Source organism: Aphelocoma coerulescens, chromosome 27 (genome assembly GCF_041296385.1).
Source record: "Aphelocoma coerulescens isolate FSJ_1873_10779 chromosome 27, UR_Acoe_1.0, whole genome shotgun sequence".
NCBI lineage: Eukaryota > Metazoa > Chordata > Aves > Passeriformes > Corvidae > Aphelocoma > Aphelocoma coerulescens.
The window spans coordinates 5,106,213-5,132,206 of NC_091040.1; the positions used below are offsets into that span (position 1 = coordinate 5,106,213).

Here is a 25,994-nt window from a genome sequence, read left to right on the forward strand (position 1 = left end):
GGCTCCCAAAATATATTAAAATGCATGGAAGCCTGAGGAAAAGAAAAAAAAAAAGGGAGCAGAGCAAGGTCCTGAATCCATTATAAATAGCAGCAGAAAGCAGAGACATTTATCAGCGTCTCTCCAAGACGAGCCGGCTCCTTGCCAGAAAGACAGAGCCAAAGGCATCAGTCCCTCACTCCCCTTCTGCTAATTGTAAATTCAAGTTTAATGCCAAACCCACAGAATGCCAGATCGGACTGGTCTCTCAAGCAGAAAGCTAAATTATACATATTGCTGTGTCTGAACTGAATTCCTCGGACAGAACGGAAGGAAGAGGGGTCTGGAATAAGGCAGAATCATTGATATTCAGAGGGCTCTGTGACTCCCACAGACAGCTCGTGTGTGCTGGCTGCTGGGACAGGGAGGGGATTCCACAGAGACAGAGTTACCACGACTCCATCTGGCCCGATTCGTTTGGGAAGGACAGGAATCCTCCCCAAAAGGTACCACTGCCTGCCCCTGGGCACAGGGTGTTACACAACAGGAGGCCTCACAAACTTCTCTTCCCATTGCTGTCACAGAAACACGCAGAGTTACTGAATCCACTCATTTCTATTTCGTTTTTTCTGGATGTTTTGCAGGAGTTTGAGGTGACTCCTCCCTCCTGTTGCACAAGGTGCGTGGGGAGCCCTGAGCCCTCTCTGCCCCACAGCTGGCACTCCTGCTCCCAACACACACACACATACACACACACATTTTTCCTGTAAGTCATTTTCCACAGAGGAAAGAGCCTGTAGGACACAGGAGCTTATGGGATGGCACTTCCAGTTGGCAAGCAGCGCATTAATTTAGTGAAGGACAGTCAGGAGCACCATTAACAGAGGTTTCCCAAATCTTTTCCCGCTCATGATTTGCACCCATGAGCTGCCCAGAGAGCGGAGACTCCACTTCTGCATGTTCAAGGCACTTTGGAAACGCAGCGTAGAAAAGTTTTATAAAAAGTTTTACTTGGAAAACAAGGAAGAACAATGACATAACTGCAGACAACAATAATAAAATTAACAAAATGCTAATGGCTACCCATTGCTTTGTCCTTGTTGATATAAAAAGTGTAACATCAGATCCAGTGTACAAATACAAAAAAAATTGTGCATAATAAATGTACTATAATACTGTACATACAGCATAAACCGTTCAATGAGAATGAATTAAATATACCTATTTGTCTCCTGACTTGGAAGACAAAAGAATAAAGTTCTATAGTCCTAGAGTCAGTGTATAAACCCTTCCCAGGGGCTGAATCACGAGCCAACGGTATCCCTGAAAATAAGCAGAGTCAAATATTCCCTTAATGGAAGCCATTATTCATGGGACTGCTGGTTATGATAAACTAGGAGAAAAAACCACAACCTATCAACCGAGCCAACGTTAAATCCAGACCGAGTTCTTCCCATCTCCTGACTTGCTACTGGCACTGCTTTTGTTCGAGCCCGCTTTGGATTTCTTCCCTCTGGAACTGCTGGGGTTGTTTTGGTTGTTGTACGCCTGGATGGCGAGGTCCAGGCGGTCCTGAGCCACTTTGATTTCCCTCTGCAGGATCTCCAGGTCGGCGGGAATGTTCCCTTCGTTGCTGCCATACTGCTGTTCCTGAGCTATGTTGGCTTTGTTCTGCTTGTAGGCCATCTTGGCATTGGACAGCTCCGTGCACTGCATCTGCTCCGGCTTCAGCGCGATGTTGTAGCCCGGGGGAGCCGACGGGGTGTTCCAGGTAAAGGGGTAGTTAAAGGTCCCAGAGTCAACCAGCTCCTTCTTCTTGGCATTCAGCGTGTCCCGGATGGTGCCAAACCCCAAGTGCAGCATCTCCCAGACATTCAGGAGCAGACACATGCAGCTCACCCCGTACATTATCAGCAGGAAAATGGTCTTTTCGGTAGGCCTGGAAATGAAACAATCGACGTTGTGCGGGCAGGGCTTCCTGCTGCACACGAACACGGGGCTCACCTGGAAGCCGTACAGGAAATACTGCCCCACCAGGAAGCCAACCTCAAACAAGGCCCTGGCCAGGAGCTGCAGGACATAAATCCTCATGAGCCCATCCTCCCGGATCTGCCGCCGGCCGTCGTGCTTGGCTTTGGCAGGGCTCTGCTTCTCTTTACTCTCCCGGACACTCTCCACCTCTATCTCCGGGTACATCATCGGGTCCTCCTCGTGGTCACCCTCAGCTTCCTCCAAGCCCCGGTGCTGCTTCCAGCGGATGGGCAAGCTCCTCCTCCTGGCTCTCCTGCTGGCTTCGCTGTGCTCCACCATCCGGGCGATTTTATGGATGGCGTAGCCTAAATACAGCACCGATGGAGTGGCCACGAGAATGATCTGGAACACCCAGAACCTGACGTGCGAGAGAGGGGCGAAGGAGTCGTAGCAGACATTCTCGCAGCCAGGCTGCTCCGTGTTGCACACAAACTTGCTTTGTTCGTCATAATAAATGGATTCTCCTCCCACAGCAATTAGGACAATCCGAAACACAATCAACACTGTCAGCCAGATTTTGCCAACAAAGGTTGAGTGGTTCTGGATCTCCTCTAACAGGCGGGTCAGAAAACTCCAACTCATGGTGGTCAAATGAGTTTATCTAAAAAACAAACAGAACCCCCAAACATTTATGAGTTTATCAGCTTGAGCCTAAACGGTGCAAACTCAACCAAGAGAGTCCAAAAACTCCAGACTTTTACACCCAGCACCCATCCATGTTTGTGACCATCACCTGCTATCGGGATCCAGCTGCCAGAATTTGCTTGAAGATCCTACGTCTCCTCCGCAGGCTTTTGAGGAATCTGCTGTGAGAAAAAGCAGCAGTTCAGTGTCATTTCATTAAAAAATGTGCTCCCAAAGCTACTCCCCGGCCCAAGAGAGAGAGACACGGCTGCTCTGGATGTCACAGGTTGATAAAAACATTTAGAGCGGAGGCTGAAGACTCCAAAATGCAGTGGATGGGAAGACAAGTGCTCATGAGATTTTTGGGTGCTGTCGGCCATGTTCCACCACTGACAAGGGGATTTATTTTAATTTGCTACAGCTGGGGCTGGTGATCCTGGTCTCAGCCACAACCCACCGAGACACTTGTCTCCAAGGGCAGTACCAGCTGTCCTCATTCAGGAGGGGGTGGCCCAGCCCACCTGTGATGCAAAGGCAGGACAACCTGGTGGCCTGAGCAGTGTCACCCTGCAGGGCCAGCCTAGGGACAGGGCTGGGCCAAGGAACTTCTATCTATGCTCGAACTATCCTGTGGATGGATTTGGGTTCAGTCCCTCTGGGAGGCTGAAAAGCTTCCTGCCAGGTTCAGAAAAGATTTCAGTGTGGATTTTGTAGTGAAAACCTAATTAGAAAGAGTTACCCTAAAACTTTTATGAGAGCTACTCCACAGAAGCGAGTGGTGGGTGGGTGAGGGGAGAGGGGACAGCGCTGGCAGGAGCCGAGCGAGCGCCGGAACTGCCGGCCTGGCCGTGCTCCCGAGCGGGCCTGGCACAGTGTCCTCGTTGCCAGAGGCAACTCTGCCAAATTCCAATGGCTGCAGATTCCAGGTTGCCCAGAGCAGCTGTGGCTGCCCCTGGATCCCTGGAAGTGTCCAAGGCCAAGTAGAATGGGGCTTGAAGCAAGCTGGGACAGTGGAAGGTGTTCCCTGCCCATGGCAGGGGGTGGGAATGGATGGGCTGCAAGGTCCCTTCCACCCCAAACCATTCCGTGACTCCAGGATAAATTTGCAATTCCAACAGTAAAAATCCCATCCTTGGAAACTCCCATCTGACAACACTTTGAACAAAACCCAGCAACACTGCAGGCCCTCCTGGAGCCCCAACGAGTGAAACTCATAAAACACAGGAAGAACTGCTGGACACTGTTAGAGCAACAGGGGATGAAGCTTCTTTCAGACCTTTGATGATGTCAAATATCAGCTTGTTAAAGATTAGTAAAAGACATTATTACATCAGAACAACATTTGGTGATAGATCCTGAAGCCAGAACTGGACAAATCTCCAGCACTCTGATCTTAAAAGGGATTTATTCTTAACCTGAAGAAATTCCAGAAGACTGGAAGAAAACTAGTACTTAGAACTATTCAACTTCTTCCACATAACTACAGAGTTGTGTACAGGCAAAATAATGAAATGTGAGGAGATGCAAGCAATGCAGAATTAAAGGATATCAATGTAATCTCCCTCTGGTGGAATTCAGCGTTTCACTGAAAAGCCAAGAGCAGGGACATGGTGTGGATGGGCTGTGCAGGACATTTGATTTACCACTTCATGACAGTGGGAGAAAAAAAATAGCACAGGGGAGTCCTAAAGAAGGCCATATTATGTGGATCAGAAGTAACACAAGTCTTGACAAATGATTCCCACATTAGATCCAAGATCAGTTCCATAATTACAGCAGTTCTGAAAATCCCTGGCAGCCAGGCTGGATCTTCCCAAGATCAGCTGGGGAGTGGCTGCTGACAAAAGGGGCACATGGGACTCGAGTTTGCAGGCTGAGAACTGGAGATGAGAGCTACCAGTGGTACAGGAAAACACGGATTGCTGGGGAGGCTGAGGCCCCTGGAACAGCCCCACTGCCTGAACCACACTCAGTGCAGCTCAGGAGCAGCAGAGCAGGGTTTTGTAACAGAGGGAGAGGTTGCTGTGGGGGTCAGTTAACAGGGAAGGGAGGGAGGCTCCTGAAGGATCAGGGTCTCAAGGAGAGCTGCTGATAGGGTGCAGGTGATGGATGTGACCCCTGGCTGTGTCACCTGCAATCAGGAGCCAGGAGGGTGATCTTACCTCCTTGTTAGCGAGACAGCCCTGGGCACCTGTGGCTGCATCCTTCAGCACTTGCTCCAACATCAGAGAGTGGATACAGGAGGCTCAAAACCAGCTGAGGGACGGGGAAGATGCCTAAAGTGAGTGATTTAGAGAGATCGATTGGTTTAGTTGGGAAACATAGGAGGAAAATGAAAGTGAATCCCAATAGCAGTGAGGCAGGATCATGATGTGTCATCAAACTTACCAATTAGGACAAAAATCCCCAGCCTTCACTCAGGTGGGCAGGCCAGCTGCCACCTGCACTCAGCCCTGAAAAGGGCCACATTTAAATCACATGTGTTCCATAGATAGCAGCTATTAGAGGTGCATGCAATCCTCCCAAGGCTTCCATCCAAGCTCCTCTTCAACACAACCCTGCTGCCATCGTTCCACAGAGCACTGGCTGAAATAACATGTGTTTAACAGGCAAACAGAGCAGAGGTTCCAGTCCCAGTGCAGCCCCTGCCTGCAGCAGGGGCTCTGCACCCCCATTTCGGAAAGGCACCCAAGTGCAGCTCTGCCACCCGAGCTCTGGCAGTGGGATGAGACAGCGCCTCAGACACCCCCCCACACAGCATTTCCCACTCGGATTCAGAGTCCAGATGAGGGGTACAGTGAGTCTGGGGGTCCTGCATGCACCTGAGAAGTCTCCAATGGGCAGCAAAGGCAGGTGAATCCCACATCTGGAACAGGAGGTTAATAGAGGGGAGGAGTCCCAATACCCCCTCCCACCACACTGCTCTGCCCATCTCATCACCCTGGGCACCGACAGGACAGGCATGTTCCCACTGACATGTCGTGATTCATCCACTAAAAAAGAGACAAAACCCAAAGGAGTTTAAGAAGGGGTTAATTCTTATTCCCTGAAAATGTCAGGGCCACACTTTTCACTGAAAGTAAACTACTAAGTAAATTTGAAATTAATTAAACACTGTTGCCAATGTAAATTTGGAGTAACAGCAGGAACCAGCCTTTAAATTTTCATATACTGTCACATTCCTCAGCAGTTAAGGACAGGGAAGTTTGAAATGAGTGCAGGTTTCAGTAAGAGAATCTTTACTTTTAGACAAGCTGCTACCTCCCATCTAAGAAATTTTTTCGAGGTAAATGCCAGCTTTTCACAGCGCATTTTCTACCTGCAGACAGGTAGCAACAACAACACAGGAATCATTCCTGTGATTCCCAACCTGAATTCCACCAGTTATATCAATGCACAGAGTGCCAGACCCACATACAGACGTGTGCTGGGGTTCCCACAGCCCTGGGATACAGGAGGATTTATCCAACCTGTGGTTAACAACCAGGACCTGCCAATTAGTGGGTCCTGGCTGTGAAGCTCTGAAGCTGCCCAAGAGCTGATTCTCTTCGCCAAGAAAGTGTCACTTTGTCCCTTTAGTCCTAGTCCTGAGCAGAGCTGCTGGGACAAACACGGGAGGACCCACAAGCAGGCAAAGAACTTCCTGCTCTTTAAGGAAATGTTTTGGTTCAAGCAAAATGACCAGTCATTAAATCTTAAAAAAGGCTCAGCCCATCCAAATTAAACACAGTACAAACCCAAGAACTTCCAAGCGGAATTACAGTGGTGTCCTTCCGTTCTGTGGGATCAGCCAAGGTTAGAGGGGCACATTCTGCCTCTCCACCGAGTGCTGCAGCACCCAGACACGACACAGTAACCTTCACCCAACGTACACCCGCGTCTCTTGTTTCTGGCAACATTTAACTCAATAATTTTCCAATGTTTGAAAGAAAAGTCTATGGACGCTGACACGCATCTGAGAAAGGCAGAATGTCAGCAATTTCAGCTAATTTAAGTCATGCCAGAAAGTGCATTTGAGAGAGACTTTCATTCCCTGTATTTGTCATAAGTTCATTTCAGCACTTCCAGCGGAGGAGGCTCCTTGGAGCGGGCAGGATCCATGATGAAATATCAGGAGCCTTATCTCTGACAGTGTGCTGGCTCCCGAATTAAAGCTTTGCAGGCGCTGACATCCAGAGAGAATGAAGAAGAATTTGGAGCAGGTACATGGGAAAACAGGAATCAGCTTCATGTGAAGAATTTCAGGAGTTAACACAGCTGTTGTTCACATACAGCCAGGGAATGGCCTCTCAGGTGTGCCCCCTCCTCTACCCAGACCATGGGGGGCTTGGCTATGAATTTAAACATTTAAACATTTAAAATTTCACCTCCTTTCAGCTTTCTCCTCTAACAGCAACAACCTCCCACCACTCAGGGAGGGAAGAACTGCCCTGTGGAGCAGCAGTTGCTGTAAAATCCTCAAAATCCTGCCCTTGGATGGGACAGCTGAGGTGTGGCAGGGACAGCAGTGGGGCAGGAGAAAGGAAGAACTTGGAACGCTCCAGCAGGGTCCCCATTCCCCTGGGATGGAGGGCACCTGCAGGGCAGGACAGCGAGCACCAGGTGGGTGTCAAGGCAGCCTCATTCCGAGCTGTGGAATCCCAAACACCTTTGGAACCATCTCCTGGCCTTGTCTCGGCACAGACTGGGTCCAGCCCAGTACAAACTGGATCCCCTTGGCTCCAGCCCAGTACAAACTGGCAGCTACAGTCCAAAGCACCTGAGCATGAGGATGCAGGGAGTGCTGGTTTGGGTCGGCATTAGGCAGCCTGTGAGGATCACAGAGCCAGACTGGATGATCCACATGGATCTCGGCCAATCCAAGCCCTTCTGTGATGTTTCTATGGCACCAGGACTCATTTCATGTCATTCCATCAATGACAGAAGTGGGGCTGGGCACAGCTGGGCACATCCCTGTCCAAGGATGGCACCAAGCTGAGGGGCACAGCTGATACCCTGGAGGGAAGGGATGCCATTCCCAGGGATCCTGACAGCCTGGAGGAGTGGGCCTGTGGCAACCTCACGAACTTCAACAAGGCCAACTGGAAGATCCTGGAGCTGGGCTGGAGCAATCCCCAACAGCAGCAAGGACTGGGGGTGGGTGGAGGGAGAGCAACCCTGCAGGGAAGGACTTGGGGATCCTGCAGGATGAAGAACAAGACATGACCCAGCAACAGCCCAGAAATCCATCTATTGCCTGGGCTGCATCCAAAGAAGCGTGGGCAGCAGGCAAGGGGGGAATTCTCTGGAGCCCCCAGCATGGGACAGACATGGACCTGTTGGAGGGAGCCCACAGAGATGCTCCAAGGGCTGGAGCACCTCTGCTATGGAGACAGGCTGGGAGAATGGGGTTGTTCAGCCTGGAGAAGGAAAGGCCCTGGGGGAGACCATCCTGTGACCTTTCAGGGTAAATGGAGCCTGTAAGAAAAATGGGGACATTTTACCAAGGCCTGTAGTGACAAGACAAGGGACAATGCTTTTAAACTATGAACGGGCAGGGAGAGATGGGACATTAGAGATATTTTACCATGAGGGTGGGGAGGCCCTGGCACAGGTGGCCCAGAGAAGCTGTGGCTGCCCCTGGATCCCTGGAAGTGTCCAAGGCCAGGCTGGATGGGGCTTGGTCTAGTGGAAGTGCCCTTTGATGGCAGGGAGTGGAGGGTCCCTAAATTTCCATAGTTCACCAGCACCTCCTCAGACAAGGCTTCTCTGCAGACTTCGTAGCCTTGAGGCAGTTGTTATGGAGGACGAATGTATCTACAGAACACTTTTTTCCTCCCTAAATTATGTCTTCCCAGGTCATGCTAATGAAATTTGATTAATTTATTAATGATTTATTTGTTTTGGTTTGGTTTGTTTTTAAGCAGTTTAAAAAGACGTGCTGAGCAGGAAAAAAAGAAGAGCTGCATGGCAATTCTGTTGTTAATCAAAAGAGGTTTCATGCTGCATGAAAGTGAAATTGGGCCCACAGGCTAATTAAAATAGGATTTGAATTAGGATGAATGAATAATTAGCATTATTCATTCAAATCTGATTTACATTGAAAAGTAAGAAATTACATGATTTACAAGTACTTTTGAGGAAGCAGAGGGGTTTCTGTTTCTTTTTTTTTTTTTTTTTTTTACCTGGAAAACGAGTAAGACTTTACTGCTCAAGAAAGGAGAGAGCTGTGGCCAGACCCAGCACTGGAATGGTGCCAACACATCCCGAATCCTGGTGAGAATTGTGCTGATGCCACCTGCATCCCCTGAGCAGCAATTCCAGTGTCCATTCTCCTGAGTGACACAAGGATGTGGGGATATCCCTGGGATAAGACAACTCAGAGCCATCACCCTTCCATCCTTTGTGAAAGAAGTGGGTTCAATCACCACCAACTTTACTCCCATTTTCAGCAATGAAGATGAAAAGGAATAAGAAAAGTGCACTGAATTTTATTTTTAATCTTACAGAATACTTGGGAAGGAAAAGGCTGGGACTTTCTGGAGAGCACACAGCGCTCTTTCAAATGAATATTCTGTCATCTGGCAGGGCTCACGTGGCAACAGCAGAGAATGGTTTGGAAAAAGCCACAATGTCAATGTCAATTTGGAAACCATTTCTGAATGGTGCCTTCCAATCCCAGGCATGGTAACAAGCCTCTGCTGATTCCCAGACCAATCCCCCGAGTCTAAAAAACCCCACATTGAATTATGAGACCACAGATCCTATGTGGGATATAAATAGTACAGAAAAATATGGGTAAGAGGTAGGGATATAATAAGATTCTTGCGCTGTCAAAAAAATAAAGATGTCAAGTATGTATCTTTTTGAAAATCAACATATACCCACCCGAGCATTCAGCTTACAGATAAACTGGAATTTGCAGCTAAGACATGAACCTCCGGTCGCCTCGGCGTGCCCTCTAGGTACTGCTAACATGGGAAGCCAAGTGACAATTTTAGCAACACTCCCCCGCAGTGACAAAATTCAAATGAAATCACGACGTGTTTCGTGCTGGCCCAAACCAGCTTTTACTGCACCTACAGCAACCGTGCTGCTCCAGAGGAAGCAGCGTGTCCAGGGCAGGCACCCGGAACGCGCAGATCCCGGCGTGGAAGAGCAGGGTCCGCTGGAGCAGCACGAGGACAGGACGAGCTGAGCCTGACTCGAGTTCATCTGAGAGCAGGAGCCTGCAGTGACAACAGGCTCCCTGGAAAATGGAGGCTGGGCTGTACAGTCTCTGTCACCTCATGAGACTTTTGGAGGCCCGTTGTGGGGTTTGTGTCAGGCTGAATCCCTTCACACACGCTCAGCAATCAGCATCCCTTCCGAAGGATGGGAATGAGGTGTTCCAGGTCAGAGACTGGGAGAGCGAGCTCCCAGTTTGGCACTTCTTGTAGCCTGACAACAGCCTGAGGATGCTCCTCACACCTGTCCTGCAGATGCCAGGTATCAGGAGGCAGAAGGAGCCCCAGGTGATGCCAGCACTGTGATGATGAGAAATGTGATCAAGGAGGAAACAAAGTGCTCAGAGACTTGTGCACTGCTTCAGCCTGCACTTCAGCCTGCACTGCTCCCCAGGGCAGCCTCAGTCACAGCAACACCAAACCCTGGGGCATCAGCACAGCGCTGGGACTGGAGCTGGGGGCAGGAACAAATCCCCCCCTTTCACAGCCTGCTGGCAGAGGAGGAATAATCCAGCAAGGAAGAGCTGCTGGAGCTCAGAACCAACCCAGTGTTTACTCCATCAGAGCTCTCTCTCTCCTCTCTCCTCCAGCCTCACACATCTCACAGCTCTTCTCCACCACAGTTTAACCCCACTGAGCCCGGATGGTTTGATCAGCTCCCGCAGGAATTGGGCTCCTGCAGCACTGGCAGGTCCAGCACGACCCCTCAGGCCTTGCCTGCTCTTGGCCCTGGTGCTGCTGCACTTGTTCCTCCGGGCAGAGGAGCCAGCACAGCACAGGAAAGCTTTCCCAGTGTAATTCAGTTGGATGTTGAAAACAAGGAATTACAGGGTCAGTAAAGGACAATTTTATCTTTTTTTAAAGAATTTGAATCTGAAGCTCAAGCCATACTAGAGAAAACACCCAACACTGCTGTTCTAAGATTAAGACCAAGTGTTTAACCAAATCCTGAGCTCTTGGATTGCCATCCCAGGCTGTCTGCAAACAGGGGGACTGACACCCTTAAAATGCAAAGATCTGGAGGGCATCCTTGAGAAAGACTGCTCCTACCAGCTGAAGTGACCATCAGACTGGGTGAGTGTGGCCTCAGTGGATTCAGGTGCACAGAACACCCCTGAGTGTGAGCTGTCAATTCCCATTCTCCCACACCACTGGGATCCTGCAGGCTTTTCCATGAGGTGATCACACACAGACAGCACTCATCTCCCAAACACCAGAGATTCCTAAACATCATCTGATGAGGCACCACGTGCTCCTCAGCTCAGGGCTACTAAACCCTGGCTCAGACACACAATGTCTGACAAAATCTGAGACCAAACACCCAAACAACACCCGACTGATCCCAGGCTGTGACAGCTCCTTTGTAGAGTGACAGAGCCACCCCTTTACTTCAGTCACTTCTGAAGGTGTTTAACCCCTAAGTTCCCTTGTACCAAATGCATTGCTCTCAGAAATGTGCAGTGTTCTGATAACTGGTAGTTTAAACCACCATATTTTACATCTCAAAGCAGGGCCAACCACAGCAGGTTGGAAGGCCCATGCCCAGCCAGGTTTTAAATACTTCTGAGGCGGGAGACACCACAAGCTCTCTGGGCAGCCTGATCCTATTAAACACCTCCAGGGATGGAGACCCCACAAGCATTGAAAAGTCAGATTGGGCAGTCTGATCCTACACCTGACCACGCTCACAGTAAAAAAAGCTTTTCTTATGTTTAAGTGGAATTTTCCGTGTTTCAATTTTCCAGCACCATTCCCTGGGCACCATGGAGAACAGTCTGAGACAACAGCAACAGCAGCAAAGCAATTTTTCCTGTAAGAATGAGCATAATAGAGGGGACAAGTTGCAGGGACTTGAGCCACACAAGAAGTGAAACTGTGACCTGAGATCCTTCCCCCTGACAGTGCAGGACAACTGCTACACAGTGCTACTAGTACTGGCATGATGTAACACATTATTAAAATATTAAAAATACTGTACTGCTGCCTACTGCACCTGTGCTCCCAGCAGTTATTTTAACAAATATGGCAAATGGAAGGGTAAAGATGGGAAAATTGCAGTGGGGAGAATGACAAAAGGCAGGTCCTGAGTGACCAACAGCAGTTCAAGTGAGAGTATGATGGATGGGGGCTGGGGTTCCTGCACACACCTGCCAAGGAATCCCAGGGATTCAGCTCCTTTTGGGACACACTCGCCACTATGGAAACAGCAGAGGGAAAGAAAGGGCAGGAGTGTCCTGCTGCAAACTCAGCTTAGGAACAGCAGAGGGAAAGAAACAAAGGGAAGGAGAGTGTCCTGCTGCAAACTCTGGGCTGCACCCGGGGACACACAGGGGTGAGCAGAGCCCGGACAATGCAAACCCACCTGTGACACCCAGGGAGCAGCAGCACCTGGGCCCACCCAGACCTCAGACCACAACCCCGAGCACTGCAGCAAGGCAAGAAGGAACAATCCTGTTTCTCCAGACAGACCCACAAGGGTCCAAAGGGAAGAACACACAGAACACACAGAACCTCTGCGTGTTGCATCCCCAGGAAGCACTGAGGGACAGGCGCTGCCGGGGAGCAGCAGCCTCTGGGCAGGCTGGAGCATCCATGTGCTTACCTGGATCCCTCCAGTTCTCTGGCAGCGAGGTCTGGGGAAGGCCATCCTCACTCCCATACTGTTCCAGTCAGGCATCAGAGAGATTTCCCTGCCTTGATGTGATTAGCGATTCAAATAACCACAACACCCCTTTAACTACACCCGATTCCACTGCAGCCAACAGCTCCACAGCGTTTCCCCACCGGGCTCCTCCTCTGCGCTCAGAGGGATGAGTGTCAAAAGAAAATGACACACTGGAGGCAGCTGACCCAAATATCACTCTCACGGCCATTTCGGGAAAGGAGAGAGAAGCCAAAAGAGCGCAATTCTGTCGGCTCCTGTACATCAAAATCAAAGGCTCTCACTTGGCTGAGCGGGAGGCAATCAGATGGGGATGAACACCTAATGCTCCCACCACCATCTTATGACAGTCAAGAGAAACTACGGCAGTGTTTGCTTCATAGATAAGCCTCAAAAACTACTGTGAACAGCTTGTAAATGAAACAGATACCACGCACCCCGACACAGTCTGCCACAACGTCCCCAGTCACCCATCCTGCAACATGGCAGCTGCTTCTCCGTGACCCACATTCAAAAAAAAGACTTTTATTCCCCAGCTCTGTCATCTGGTCTAGTAGGAGCCACCGCCTCAGCCTACAACTGCACCAAATCCACGTCACATTTTCTACAACAGCCGCTCTGCAGAGAGGGAAGGATGTTCAGAGGCAGAGGAGGAGGACATTGCAAACAAAAGCCTCACCACTGCAAACCCCGCCGTGCTGGCGCTTTCAGGCCACCCAGCTCTGCCAAACTGGGCCTGGACTGTTCCCGTGCTGGGACACGGAGGAGCAGAGAGCCTTGCAGACCCCTGAGACTTCACCCAACTCTGCATCTCCCCAGGAGGAGAGCACCAAGCTGAGCAGGACCAGCTGTGCCAGATGGCACAACAATCCATGAGGATGGTGTTGGGATGGACAGCCAAGGACAGCACCTTGCCAGAGAACAGGTCCACAACAAGCCAGCACCTCGCTCACTCTACTGCTGCTTCAACTTCTCCCAAGTGCTACTAAACCACAGAAACAGTTGAAGAGTTTTGTTTCAATAAAGTTGGTTTTACACACAGTTTATTCTGAGACAAGGAGCCGAGTAAGGCAGCAGATTGCCATACTGGCATTAAAATGTTACTCCAGCTTGAGTTCAACAGGAGTCTTAACAGCTTTATTTTGCCAAAGATAAAATTTAGAATATAAATATGCACATAGATTCACTAAGTGACTTATTTGTTGAAAAAAAATTCCTGTAATGAACTAGGAAACATAAAACTGTCCTTTTCTGAAAGGCTTGAATACTTTGAGACCCCCTTGGGAAGAGACCTGAAGCACTGATGAACTCCCTATGCTCCATCACTCCAGCTGGGAAGCACACACACCAACTGGGGCTTTTCCCCCTGAGAACAGCTGGAAATAACTCCAATTTTATGAAAGGAGGCCAGAAGCTCTTTTCCCAGTGACAGGCACACTGCACCAAGCACACAGTGGCAGGCGGGTCAGTTTTTCCACCTGACTGCTTTTCCTGGCCAAGGATTTTATCAGATTTATTATCAACACAGAGTGGGACAATTAGCAGCAAATTGAAGGCAGATCAGCCTCCCCATCCTTCCTGCTTAAACCAGGCATGAGACTTGACAGGGGAGCACCAAGGGGCCCAGGGGATGGGATGTGCTGTGTTGTGGGGCTGCTGGAGGTAGGAAAACCCACTGAGACACTGCAGCCACAACTGGGGTCAGGGCGACAGTGCCAAGCTTCCCCTGGATTCTTATTTCCAAGCTTCCAAGATTTTAGGAGGGTGGTGACATCTTGTTAGTCACTGAGTGAACTTCATGCTTGTTCCGTAGATGTTCTCTTCAAGCTCCAACCAGGAGCCAGCAGATCACCTCTACTTGGCATGACCCGGGAATGCACAAGGGCTGGGCCACTTCCCAACACAGAGCTGAGCAGGTCTGCTCGAAAAAACCTTCTTAATGCAAAGGGTAATTGAGCATCTGCTGTACCACACCTCCTTCACTCTGACAAAGGGGAATTAGCTGCAGATAAGATCACTCCTGATAAGGAACCACTGGTTGTTTGGTGCTTTGTCTCATTAAGGCGATCACGCCTACTCTGCCAAACACAGTCAGACTGGTTTGGGTTGGAAGGGACCTTAAAGCCCATCTTGTTCCACCCCTGCCATGGACAAGGACACCTTCCGCTATCCCAGGGTGCTCCAAGCCCCATCCAACCTGGCCTTGGACATTTCCAGGGATCCAGGGGCAGCCACAGCTTCTCTGGGCAACCTGTGCCAGGGCCTCCCCACCCTCAGGGTAAAATATTTCATTTTAATGCCCCATCTAACCCTGCCTTCTCTCAGTTTAAAAGCGTTGTCCCTTGTCTTGTCACTACAGGCCCTCGGTAAAAAGTCCCCATTTTTCTTCTAAGCCCCTTTATAAGCTGAAGGGCCACAGTAAGGTCTCCTCAGAGCCTTCTCTTCTCCCGCTGAACATCCCCAACTCTCCCAGCCCATCTCCAGTGCAGAGCTGTTCCAGCCCTCAGACCATTCCCACTTCAGATTCCCACCTGCACCTTGACAGAGTCTCCCTGCAGAAAGCCACCACCAGGAACAGGCTCAGCTCTAATGATACTAAAAGAGATGCCAAACCCATCCAAGGAAAATGATGGGACTCCTTTACACACAACTCACAGCACCAGGAACAGCTCCAGGCTCTTGCCAGCCCCTTCCCCTGGTTCCCACTGCAGGGGCTAGGGGGGAGGTTACAGAGCAAAGAGCCAAACTGAGGAATCATAGCAGGGAGGGCTGCATGGATTCACTGAGGGGTTAACGGAGCGTGGAGATGGACCCTGACCTGGGTACAGCCATTCCTAAAATTGCCTTGGGACAGGGAAGCAAGTGTCATGTCAGCTCTGCAGGACAGGAAAATCCTGGCAAAGTGCAGTTCTCCAAACCCAACATTCACACAGGACTAATGACACAGAGAAGAATTAGAGGGCATTGATTATCTGAGTAAATACAATAAACCACGGGAAAAGTCAGCGTGGCTTCTGCAAAGGCACTTCCAGCCCCGCAGAGGGCTCCAGATCTCCTGGGTTTTAACCTCTGCGAGTCTCTCTCATCTAAGGCTTCCTGAAGGGACCACAAAAAGCCACCGGAAAAGGGACTGTCCCTGTATGGAGAGACAACCGGGTGGGAGACAAGGGAGTAAGAGTAAACAGCCATTTCCTGCAAGGGAGGGAGGCCAGAGCAAGGGTCACAGGGAGAGGCTGGGACCTGTGCCAGACCAGGACACTGTCTGGATGTGGCCCAGGATCCTGACAGAAATATTCAAGGGGAGGTGGATAGGCAACCGTGAAGAGCAGCACAGGGATCATATGAGTCTATGCAACCTGGAAATAAAATGGCAGATGGAATTCCACATGGAAAAAGTGATGCATACATTGAATAAAAAAAATAAATCTCAATTTCACCTAAAAATAGATATGCCCTGAGATGGCCTCAGCATGCAGGAGGTCTTGGGGCTGTCAGGCTGCTCTGTGAACGCTCTGGCACTGCTCAGCACAGCCCCAAAACAGCGTTTCACCAGTGTCAGAGGAGAAGCACACCCAGCACAAGCTGCCGTGTCACCATGTGCCTGTGACACACATCCACGGCACTGTGGCTCTGGTCATTCCGCCATGTCCCCCAAGAGCCCACGGCTCACCCATGGTGTGTGGCTCTGGTCACTCTGGCCAGCTCCTATCCCGGGAACAGAGGAGAACAGAAGGAGCTTGGAGAAGAGGTATGGACTGGCTGGTGGGGGAAGGACAGTGAAAAACAGCAAGAAGGCTGAGGGGGAAAACAGGCAGGGAGCTGTGACACCTGGAGTAGCCTGGAGAAGGAAAACCCCTCAAAAACTGAAAACCAGAGCCGTGCCTCAGGCAAGGGTAAGTCTGTAGGCACAAAGCAGTCGCATGCTGAGAGTCCAGAGCTTCTCCCATGCTCTGCTGCAGCCCCACGTGGGACAGGTCAGAAACAGGGCTCTGGAGCGGGCAAGATTCCATCTGATCCATGTGGCTGCTCCAAAGGAGCCAGGAGCGAGTGGCTCCGAGGTGTTGGGGAAAAAGCCCCTCCATGAACCAGCTGGAAGAGAGGCACCAGCAGACGCCAAAGGGAACAGAACTGCTATGTGGGGCTGTTAATCACTGCTCAGTTCCAGCCCCCTGGAATTCTGTACGTGCCAGACGATCCCGGGCAATCGGAACACCTGAAGGGCAGCGATGATTTATTTCTGTCCACGGCTCTCCAGCACAGCCCTCCAGGGAACGGGATTCTGCAGACACCCGGATCGATACGGTTTGGTCACAGATTGCAAAGAGAGCAAGAGCAGGCGAGGAATACAAACCAAGCTGGGGACGGCACTGAGGAGGAGGCTCCAAGTCAGCTCCAGAAGGAGCAAAGACTTCACACGAACCAAGGAATAAAGATAATTTCCATATGGCTCTGTGGAAGATCGCCGTGTGCTTCCTCCCAAACACTTCAATTTTATTTTGCTTTTTAATATCTCAGGAATCACAGTTTCCACTATGAAAATTCTTCTCATTTCAAAATAGTTTAACTACATATCTGAGCACCAGCTGAGTAACTCCCGCGAATGAATCTGCTGCAAGGAAAATTCGGTCATTTCTCAACTGCTTCAATGTTTACCACGAGAATCAGGAGATTTTTACATTTCTATGAGGACATGCTGCATGGAGGGCAGCACACCTGCAAGGCACATTAGGAACTTTAACGATTTTAATTTTATGCCATTTAAAAATGTACTGACACCAAGGCCAGCCCCACGTGCACAGCCTACACCCACCCCCTTGCCTGCCTACAGACACATCTCTAACCTCAGCACTAAGCAGCGCTGGGTGTCATCATTGTCCCTGAATCCACACTAGAGCCAGGCTTCCAGGAGTTAACAAGGAGTCAAAACTCCCCCTCAAGGGAACATGGGCACACACAAGACATACAATCACCCTTCCAGGCTCTTGACTATTTTAAGCATGAGAGAGATACAGAACTTCACAGGCAATGGCTTGTTCCGAGTCCGGCAGGGCTGCACCACTCACGCCGGGATGTCACCGTGGGCAGGAGTTCCATCCCCTGCTGCCACCAGCACCATCCCTCATCCCATAGGAGCTGCATTCCCGAGGCACACCACAGCCAGACCCATGTTTAGACCCAGCAGTCATTTTTCTACATTCCTTCATCAGAAAAGCAAAGTGGAAAGAAGCATCCCCAAGACGTGGCACTTTTTGGGAAGACTTTGGGGGTGTTTAGAAGAGAGGGAATGCTGTGCACAGCCACCTACAACAAACACTGCACCCCAGGACAGCAGATTAACACCTGAGTGGGACACCAGAGCGGGGACTCAATGGAAAATCATCAAATGCAGTTGTCAGCCTCCTCTAGCACCACCGACTGCGACATTCGGACTGGAAAGGACAGGAGGCACAATCTGCTGGTCATCCATATGGATGCCTCCCTCCCTCCTTCACCAGTATCCCAATCGAGGTCAGGCACGCACACTCCGACTCGTTTTCTGACAAATTTGTAACTAAAAAGCTGGAACTAATAACTGCAAGAGCCCAAAGCTGGTTTCATGGACTTGTTTAGGCAAAAAAGCTGGCTGACTCCACCGATTTCCATCTAGGCAAAGCAATAGGGAGAAATCCTTCATTCCCATGTAAAAATGTAAATCCCAGCTCAGTGAGTCATTTAAGCACATGCCTAATGCAAAGCTTGAAACAAATCCCGCTAATAATCCGGGCTGCTCGCTTATTTACAGCTAGGCATGGCTTAAGTACCTGGATGATCTGGAAATACCCCCGAGCCCCCGGAACAGAGCCTAAACCAGGCTGGTCTGGGAATTAATCACAGTGGTATGAGCAGAACTGCTAATATGAACCAGGGGAGGAATGTGTGTGTGTGTGTGTGTGTGTGCGCTCAAGCATCTGTTCAAGTTTAGGCATATAAAACATTTTTCAGCCCAATGACTCCAGAGGGAAATGCCTCATACATCAGCTCATCTGACTCAATTTTTCCATCACATTTCCTTTAATACAGTTTTGTCCATAAATACACTATTTGTTTTTTCCAAATATAGATTTTTATTTATAGCCAGAAAACCTTGTAACTTGTGTTGTTGCTTAAAGCCCTGGGTTCTGCTTTGAAACAGAATCACCTTCTTCCTTGAAACGGAATCATTGAGGAATTATTGGCCAGTACTGAGGTATGAAACCAAGTTCTCTATGTTTGCAGAAGGAAAAGGGATTTCTTTTTGCTCCAGTATTTGCCATTCTCAGTATTTCCTACACCAGAAATCACCAGTAAGATCATAACTGCCCAGCCACACATAGTGTAAGTAAATTATCCCACACCACATCCAGGGACTTTCATCTTAAATCTTCATTTTACACCAAAACAAAGTCAAGTTTTTAAAAATCCCCAGCAGATCTTCCAGACAGTCCTGAATTTGGGGAGAACCGTGCGTCACTACCCGAGCAGCGATAACAACTCATATTTATGGTATGAGGAGGTCAGAAAAGGAAATGTTAACATTGCCCTTTCCCCTCCAAGGAGCATTTTGGAGATAAATTCCTTTATGTAGCTTTTAACGGAAAGCAATGAGTCTCCCAAAACCAGAACCAAGAAAGGGCAGTGAACGGGAAATTCGGTGATTTTGACATTTTAAAAATACGGGCTTTTTCAGAAGCAGAATTTAGGTATTGAGCAACACTGAACACAGCAAGTGAAATGTGATTTAATACAATTTGACCATGATTAACCATAACTTGAGTCAACAAAAAAGCACAAGCCTGTTATTCCATGGCACAAGCTCGGGACAGTGGAATTGCACTCCTGCTGCTCGCGGGAAGTGCCGAGACCAGCTGGAAACACTGATAATGCCAGGGGCTCCTGCAATAAAACCTTCACTCCTTTCCAAAGCAGGGCACACGGAGGTGGCGGTGCAGCCACCCGCGAGGGGCTGGCAGCGGGGTCCAGGGACCATCTGTAACTCAGGGAGTCTCCCTACCTGCTGGGCAGGAATGTGCTTCCCTGCACAGCTCAGCAGGGATAAAGTAGAGCCACCATAAAAATCAGGGAGTATTAATGGAACTTTTTTCACGGCAATCATTTGCTTCCTATTAAGCAGATTAAAAAGACATAAATCTGGAGCACAAGTCAACTCTGTGGAGTGGCAGCACAGAACACAAAGGCTGGAAGCAGGGTGGGAGCAAAGGATCACCTTCCCCCTAATGAGGCAGCAGCGCCCATCCCCCGGGACTGACAACAAAGGGGTCCATTATCCACGAGGGTTTCACTCCAAGTGTTTAATGATCGCTACCCTTGCCCGAGTTCCTGCCGGGCTTCAGGGAATCCTGTCCGAGCAGGAAGGGTGAGGCATGAAAGAGGTACAGGGCAACGTTCCTTGTGATTCCCGTGTTTAAAACAGGTGGTGAAAACCTGACATGGTGTAAGGAAAGAGCCACAAGATCAGCCCCCTTCACTGCTGATGGTGAAGCTGCAGCCTGATTTCTGAGAATCACAGAATATCCAGAGCTGGAAAAGTCCCACAAGGATCATCCAAGCCCAACTCCTGAATCCATCACTTCTTCCCTCAGCCAGCGGCTCCTTGCAGGTGCCAATGACCACAAATGACCACAAATTCACCCCAGTGAGCAGCGTCTGCCTGGGCTCACACACTCTGCGGTGTTCCAGCAGCTCTCCATGGAAAGCTCACAACTCCATAAGGAGTCTTCGCTCGCCAGATTTGCAGCTGTGTCAAAAACGAGGCATCAGCAGCACTGCTGAGCCCTTGTGGCTCCGGATTCCCTGGCTCCAACTGCCCAGAGAAGCACCAAGGTACTGGATTTCCAGGGACTCAATCCATAATGCACCGAAGGAAGGCACCTCCAGGATTATCCAGCTCCTAACTGGGTGTTTCTAGGCTTCTCTGTTGGTCTTAAGTGGCTGGATCACACCTAGGTACAACCTCAGGCACTGGATCTCATCCTTTCCTTGGCAAAGCGGTGGATGAGGAAAGTTTGGGGATTTTTTTTTGAACTCACAGATATTGCTGGCAGTCAGCAAATTACTAAATCAACAAATCTGTGTGTTAAAATTCATCACAAACTCTCCATCAGTGACTAGATTTCACAGCTTATAAGAATTTTGTTCTTGTAAACTCTAGAACCATTCAAACCCAGAAAAGACTTTTTAAGATAAAGCTTCACCTAAGCAATATAATTTCCACACCAATTACCTTTAGAACCACAGAATAATTTAGAAAAACTGTGCCTACAATTAAAACTCTTCAGGGTGCACCAAAGTCTTTGCTAAATTCTATAAAATTGGTCTAAACTTGCCCAGCACCCAGGTTTTTAACTTTCCCCCTACCAAGGGCTGGGACCCCTGGAATTCCTCACCTCCCACACATTCCTAACCCTCTTGGGGCTCCTCTCTGCTGTGTTCAAAGCAAGCACTGTGCCCTCAGTCCTTGACCCAAATTTTCCAGTTATTTACTGGTATTTGCATCACTTGCACGTTATCTGGGATGAGTTGGGTGTTTGCTTTGAAATGAGGGGCAAAAACAGTCCCTAATGAAGGGCTAAGGATGGAACACACCTAGAAAACAGGTATTTAATGATAATTCCTTGTTTAGAACACTGCCTTCAGACTTCTGAGTTGCTTTTAAAAAAAACCCAAATTGTAATATTGTTGTATCAATTAAGAAAATGTAAATGGAAATGTCTTCTATTAGCAGTAACTCAATAGTCCCCTCCATCAGTGATAGGACAAACTTACAACTCCAGCCTAAAAGCACTAAAGGCAGTCAGACCCTTTGCTAAGGGAACAGCCTGTCAGTAAAATGTTTTTAATAACTTTTCATCACTCCAACTGATCTAAAACTTGATAAACCCATTTCAAAAGGACATGAGGTGCTGGGCGACAAATCCAAGGAGCAGCTGGTCGTGTTTTCAACACAGTTCAAAAAACAGAGATGCTCATGTAAAACGTTTCATGTGATGTGAAACCTCCAAAGGGACGTGGCACCCCGCTCCTGGTTCTGGTTTGCCCCATGCGCTGGCATTTCAATTCGGAAATGTCAGACGAGTTCCTGGTTCTGAAAAAATACCCTGCAAAGGGCTCGTTCTCATCGAAGGAGCCAGAGAAAGGCTCGCAGGGCAGATCCCACTCTCAGCCCAGCCCCAGCCCCTCAGCTCTTACCTGGCCGCCTCCGCGCCCGCAGACATGGTCAGAGCCCCGGCCAGCCCCGGCTGCCACAGGGAGAGCCCAGCACTCCACTGCTGCACCTCGGTGTCACTGAGGACCAGCCCCTCGCCGGAGCTCTCGGCACTGCCCAGAGTCGCGCATTCGCCAGACACCAAAATGTGTGACAGCTCAGCCCAGCCCCGTCGAGCCCCCAGTGACCACAGAGCACCGTCCCTGCTGCTGCCCAGGGCTGCGGGAGCGCCGGAGTTAATGCGAGCGCTGCTGGAAATCCAGGACTTTCCCTCGGAGTCAAGCGGTGCAGTGAGGCTCAAATTCCCTTTTAAAAATCCTTACCTATCCCACTTCCCAGCGCCGAGCTGACTCGTTCCCTCAGGAAAGCACAAGCACAACTTTGGAACAGACTTGGAAAGTACCAAAAATACAGAGAAGGGCACCTTGAGTTTTCCTAAACACGAGTCTTGACAGAAAACAACTTTCTCCCTTAAATGACCTGAAGAACGGAGGGTTTGATAACTGCACTGACAGCTGGTTCATTGAACATCCCTGGGACACAGATTTCTAACAGGAAGGGACAGTTTGAGGTTTTTCTTAACCAATTATCCTTGACTTAGAGCAGACAGGAGACATGGAAATAATAACAACAATCAACGGTCTGTCAGATAGAAGGGTTTTGTTCTCCCTCTCATTTCCAAATATGAACCAAACACCCAATGAAAAAGCAGAACCCGGTGGTACCAACTGTTGCTCCAGAATCCATATGGTACATCCATGCCCTAATTAATCCCTGTGAACTATCTCCTATTTGTAATTAATTTGACAGTGGAACAAAATCAGCACTTCGCTGGGAAGCAAGGTCACACTGACCAGAAAGTGTCAGGACTAATTCCTACCAACAGAAATGAGAATTGGCTTTAAAAGGTCAGTAAAAATAGCTGCACAAATGTCATTCTTGTGAAATTTTATGACGCTGGGTGAAAGTCAGGCCCAACGGAGGCCAAAACTCTCATTATCTGATACAAGAGCAGGATTCTTCTCCTCGTGCTCTGCATTTGGGTCAAGCACAGAGAATCACGGAATGTCCTCAGCGAGAAGGGACACACAAAGTCATCAAGCCCAACTGACACCTGGGGTCAAGTCACCCCAGGACAGCCCTACACAGGACACCCCCAACAATCCCACCATGTGCCTGAGAGCTTTGTCCAAACACTCCTGGAGCTGGAGAAGTATTTCCTCGAGCAATGCCAAACCGCACGGCTGCGGCCCGTCAGCTCGAGGCAGGGCTGGCTCGAGCTGCCAGCAGCGTTATGAAGGTTTATCCGAGCAAGGAATTCTGAGCAGGAGCTGCTGCTTCCAGGGACTGTGCTGGCGCTGCAGCAGCTGACACTGGGGATCCGTGAGCCCCGTCCTGCCCGGAGCCGGGAGGAGGACGGGGGGTGACACAGGAGAGGAGATGGGCACGGGGTGACACGGGAGAGGAGGTGGGCACGGGGTGACACGGGAGGGGAGAAGGACGGGGGGTGACACAGGAGAGGAGATGGGCACGGGGTGACACGGGAGGGGAGCTGGGCACGGAGGTGACACGGGAGGGGAGAAGGACGGGGGGTGACACGGGAGGGGAGCTGGGCACGGGGTGACACGGGAGGGGAGAAGGACGGGGGGTGACACGGGAGGGGAGCTGGGCACGGAGGTGACACGGGAGGGGAGAAGGACGGGGGGTGACACGGGAGGGGAGCTGGGCACGGAGGTGACACGGGAGGGGAGAAGGACGGGGGGTGACACGGGAGGGGAGCTGGGCACGGAGGTGACACGGGAGGGGAGAAGGACGGGGGGTGACACAGGAGGGGAGCTGGGCACGGAGGTGACACAGGTGGCGTCTCCCGGTGCGGTCACTCCGTTCCCGCGCTCGGCAGCGCGGGGAGCGCTCAGTTCATCACCGAGGGGCTCGACACGTGCAGCCGCGGGCCGGCACCCGGCGCTCCGCTCGGGAAAGCCCTTCAGGCATCATTTCCCTCGGGATAAACACCCCGGAAAGGCCCGTCCGGAGCGCGGAAGGCAGCGGGGAAGGGGGGAGGACGCGGGGACCCGGGGGTGACACCGGCCCCTCGCGGCGGCACCGGCGGCGGAGAGCGCCCGGCTCATCCCGGCGCCTTCGGATCCCCCCGGAGCGCCCGGCTCGGCCCCTCCGGCCTCCCGCCCCCCTCAGCCCGCCGCCGCTCCGTCCCCTCGGGGCCCGCGGCTGCACTCGGGCTTCCGCCTCCCGGTGCCCCCGGAACGGCCGCTCGGTCCCCTCAGCCTCCCGCCGTCTCCCGTGGCTCCGGCCCCTTGGGTGGCGCCGCTCGGTGTCCTCAGGCCCCCGCCCGGCCCGGCCCGGTCCCGCCGCGCCCTCAGCCCCCACTCACCGGCTCCGGCCCGTGGCGGCGCCGGGGCCCCTCGGCCGCCGAGCCCGGGCGGGGGGCGCGGGGCGCATGCGCGGAGCCCCCTCAGCGCGCGCGGGCCGGGGCGGGCGGGGACCGAGGGACCCGGGAGGGCGGGAGCGGGACAGGGACAGGGAGCGGGACAGGGACACGGCAGGGGACAGGGACACGGCAGGGGACAGGGACAGGGAGCGGGACAGGGACACGGCAGGGGACAGGGAGCGGGACAGGGACACGGAGCGGGACAGGGACACGGCAGGGGACAGGGACACGGAGCGGGACAGGGACACGGAGCGGGACAGGGACAGGGAGCGGGACAGGGACAGGGAGCGGGACAGGGACACGGCAGGGGACAGGGACAGGGAGCGGGACAGGGACAGGGAGCGGGACAGGGACACGGCAGGGGACAGGGACACGGAGCGGGACAGGGACACGGAGCGGGACAGGGACAGGGAGCGGGACAGGGACACGGCAGGGGACAGGGACAGGGAGCGGGACAGGGACACGGGACTGGGACAGGGACAAGGAGCGGGACAGGGACAAGGAGCGGGACAGGGACACGGGACTGGGGTCAGGGTGGGGACACGGCAGGGGGACAGGGACGCGGAGTGGGACAGGGACACGGCAGGGGGACAGGAGGGACACGGCAGGGGACAGGGACACGGAGCGGGACAGGGACACGGGACTGGGGTCAGGGTGGGAACACGGCAGGGGATAGGGACAGGGACACGGAGCGGGACAGGAGGGACACGGCAGGGGATAGGGACACGGAGCGGGACAGGGACACGGAGCGGGACAGGGGGGACACGGCAGGGGATAGGGACACGGGACTGGGGTCAGGGTGGGGACACGGCAGGGGATAGGGACAGGGACACGGAGCGGGACAGGAGGGACACGGCAGGGGATAGGGACACGGAGCGGGACAGGGACAGGGAGCGGGACAGGGGGGACACGGCAGGGGATAGGGACACGGGACTGGGGTCAGGGTGGGGACACGGCAGGGGATAGGGACAGGGAGCGGGACAGGGTGGGACACGGCAGGGGGACAGGGACACGGGACACGGGACTGGGGTCAGGGTGGGGACACGACAGGGGGACAGGGACACGGGACTGGGGTCAGGGTGGGGACACGACAGGGGATAGGGACAGGGAGCGGGACAGAGTGGGGACACGGCAGGGGGACAGGGACACGGCAGGGGGACAGGGACACGGGACTGGGGCCAGGATGGAGGGACAGGGACAAGGACACGGAGTGGGGTCAGGATGAGGACACAGCCGGGGATAGGATGGAAAGATGTGTGCTAATGCCTTTACAAACGGTTTGATGGGTGTTAACGTCTTCGAAATGGGTCTTCATGTCTCTGCAGACTTTGGGCAGCAGGTTCATTCCCGGGCCCGGACAGCTTGGCTCCGGAAACAGGCGAGGGTCTGCACGAGCCCGAACCTCTGAGCTTTGGGGTAAAACAGTAGGTTCAAGGCGGGATCTGTGGTAGGCGGCTCGGGAAGGCTGTACCTGCCTGGTACCTCAGCCGATGGGGAAAGGAAGAGGGCAACGTGCGGCCGGGAGTTAGGATAAAAGGGAGGCCGTGCCCTCAGAAACCTCGAGAGAGAAAAGCCCGCGGGTGTGTGCCCCAGTGGCCTCTCTCCCTTTATTCGAATAAAGTTCAAGGACTTCTCTGTCTCCTTTTTGGACATAAACCTCTGGCATTTGTGGATTTTCCTGACAGGGACAACGACACAGAGCGGGGTCAGGATGGGGGAATATGGACAAGGACACAGAGCGGGGTCAGCATGGGGACACAACAAGGGATAGGGAAAGGACACGGAGCAGGGTCAGCATGGGGACAG

At 51.8% G+C, this 25,994-nt stretch overlaps 1 protein-coding gene across 6 annotated transcripts; it reads right to left on the minus strand.

The window, feature by feature from the left end:
* Window positions 1-968: 968 nt before the first annotated feature.
* GJC1 (gap junction protein gamma 1) lies at window positions 969-24,196 on the minus strand. Of its 6 annotated transcripts, none has more exons than XM_068996517.1 (4): window positions 24,132-24,196; window positions 4,797-4,910; window positions 2,744-2,816; window positions 969-2,611 (listed from the first exon to the last, which is right to left on the minus strand). In XM_068996517.1, the coding sequence occupies exon 4, from the start codon at window positions 2,590-2,592 to the stop codon at window positions 1,411-1,413; it is 1,182 nt and encodes a 393-aa protein (XP_068852618.1). In that variant the 5' UTR covers window positions 2,593-2,611; window positions 2,744-2,816; window positions 4,797-4,910; window positions 24,132-24,196; the 3' UTR covers window positions 969-1,410. The 6 variants fall into 6 exon arrangements, with proteins under 6 accessions (XP_068852618.1, XP_068852619.1, XP_068852620.1 ...); XM_068996518.1 differs by lacking the exon at window positions 24,132-24,196 and adding an exon at window positions 21,727-21,814; XM_068996519.1 differs by lacking the exon at window positions 24,132-24,196 and adding an exon at window positions 5,023-7,490.
* Window positions 24,197-25,994: the final 1,798 nt, after the last annotated feature.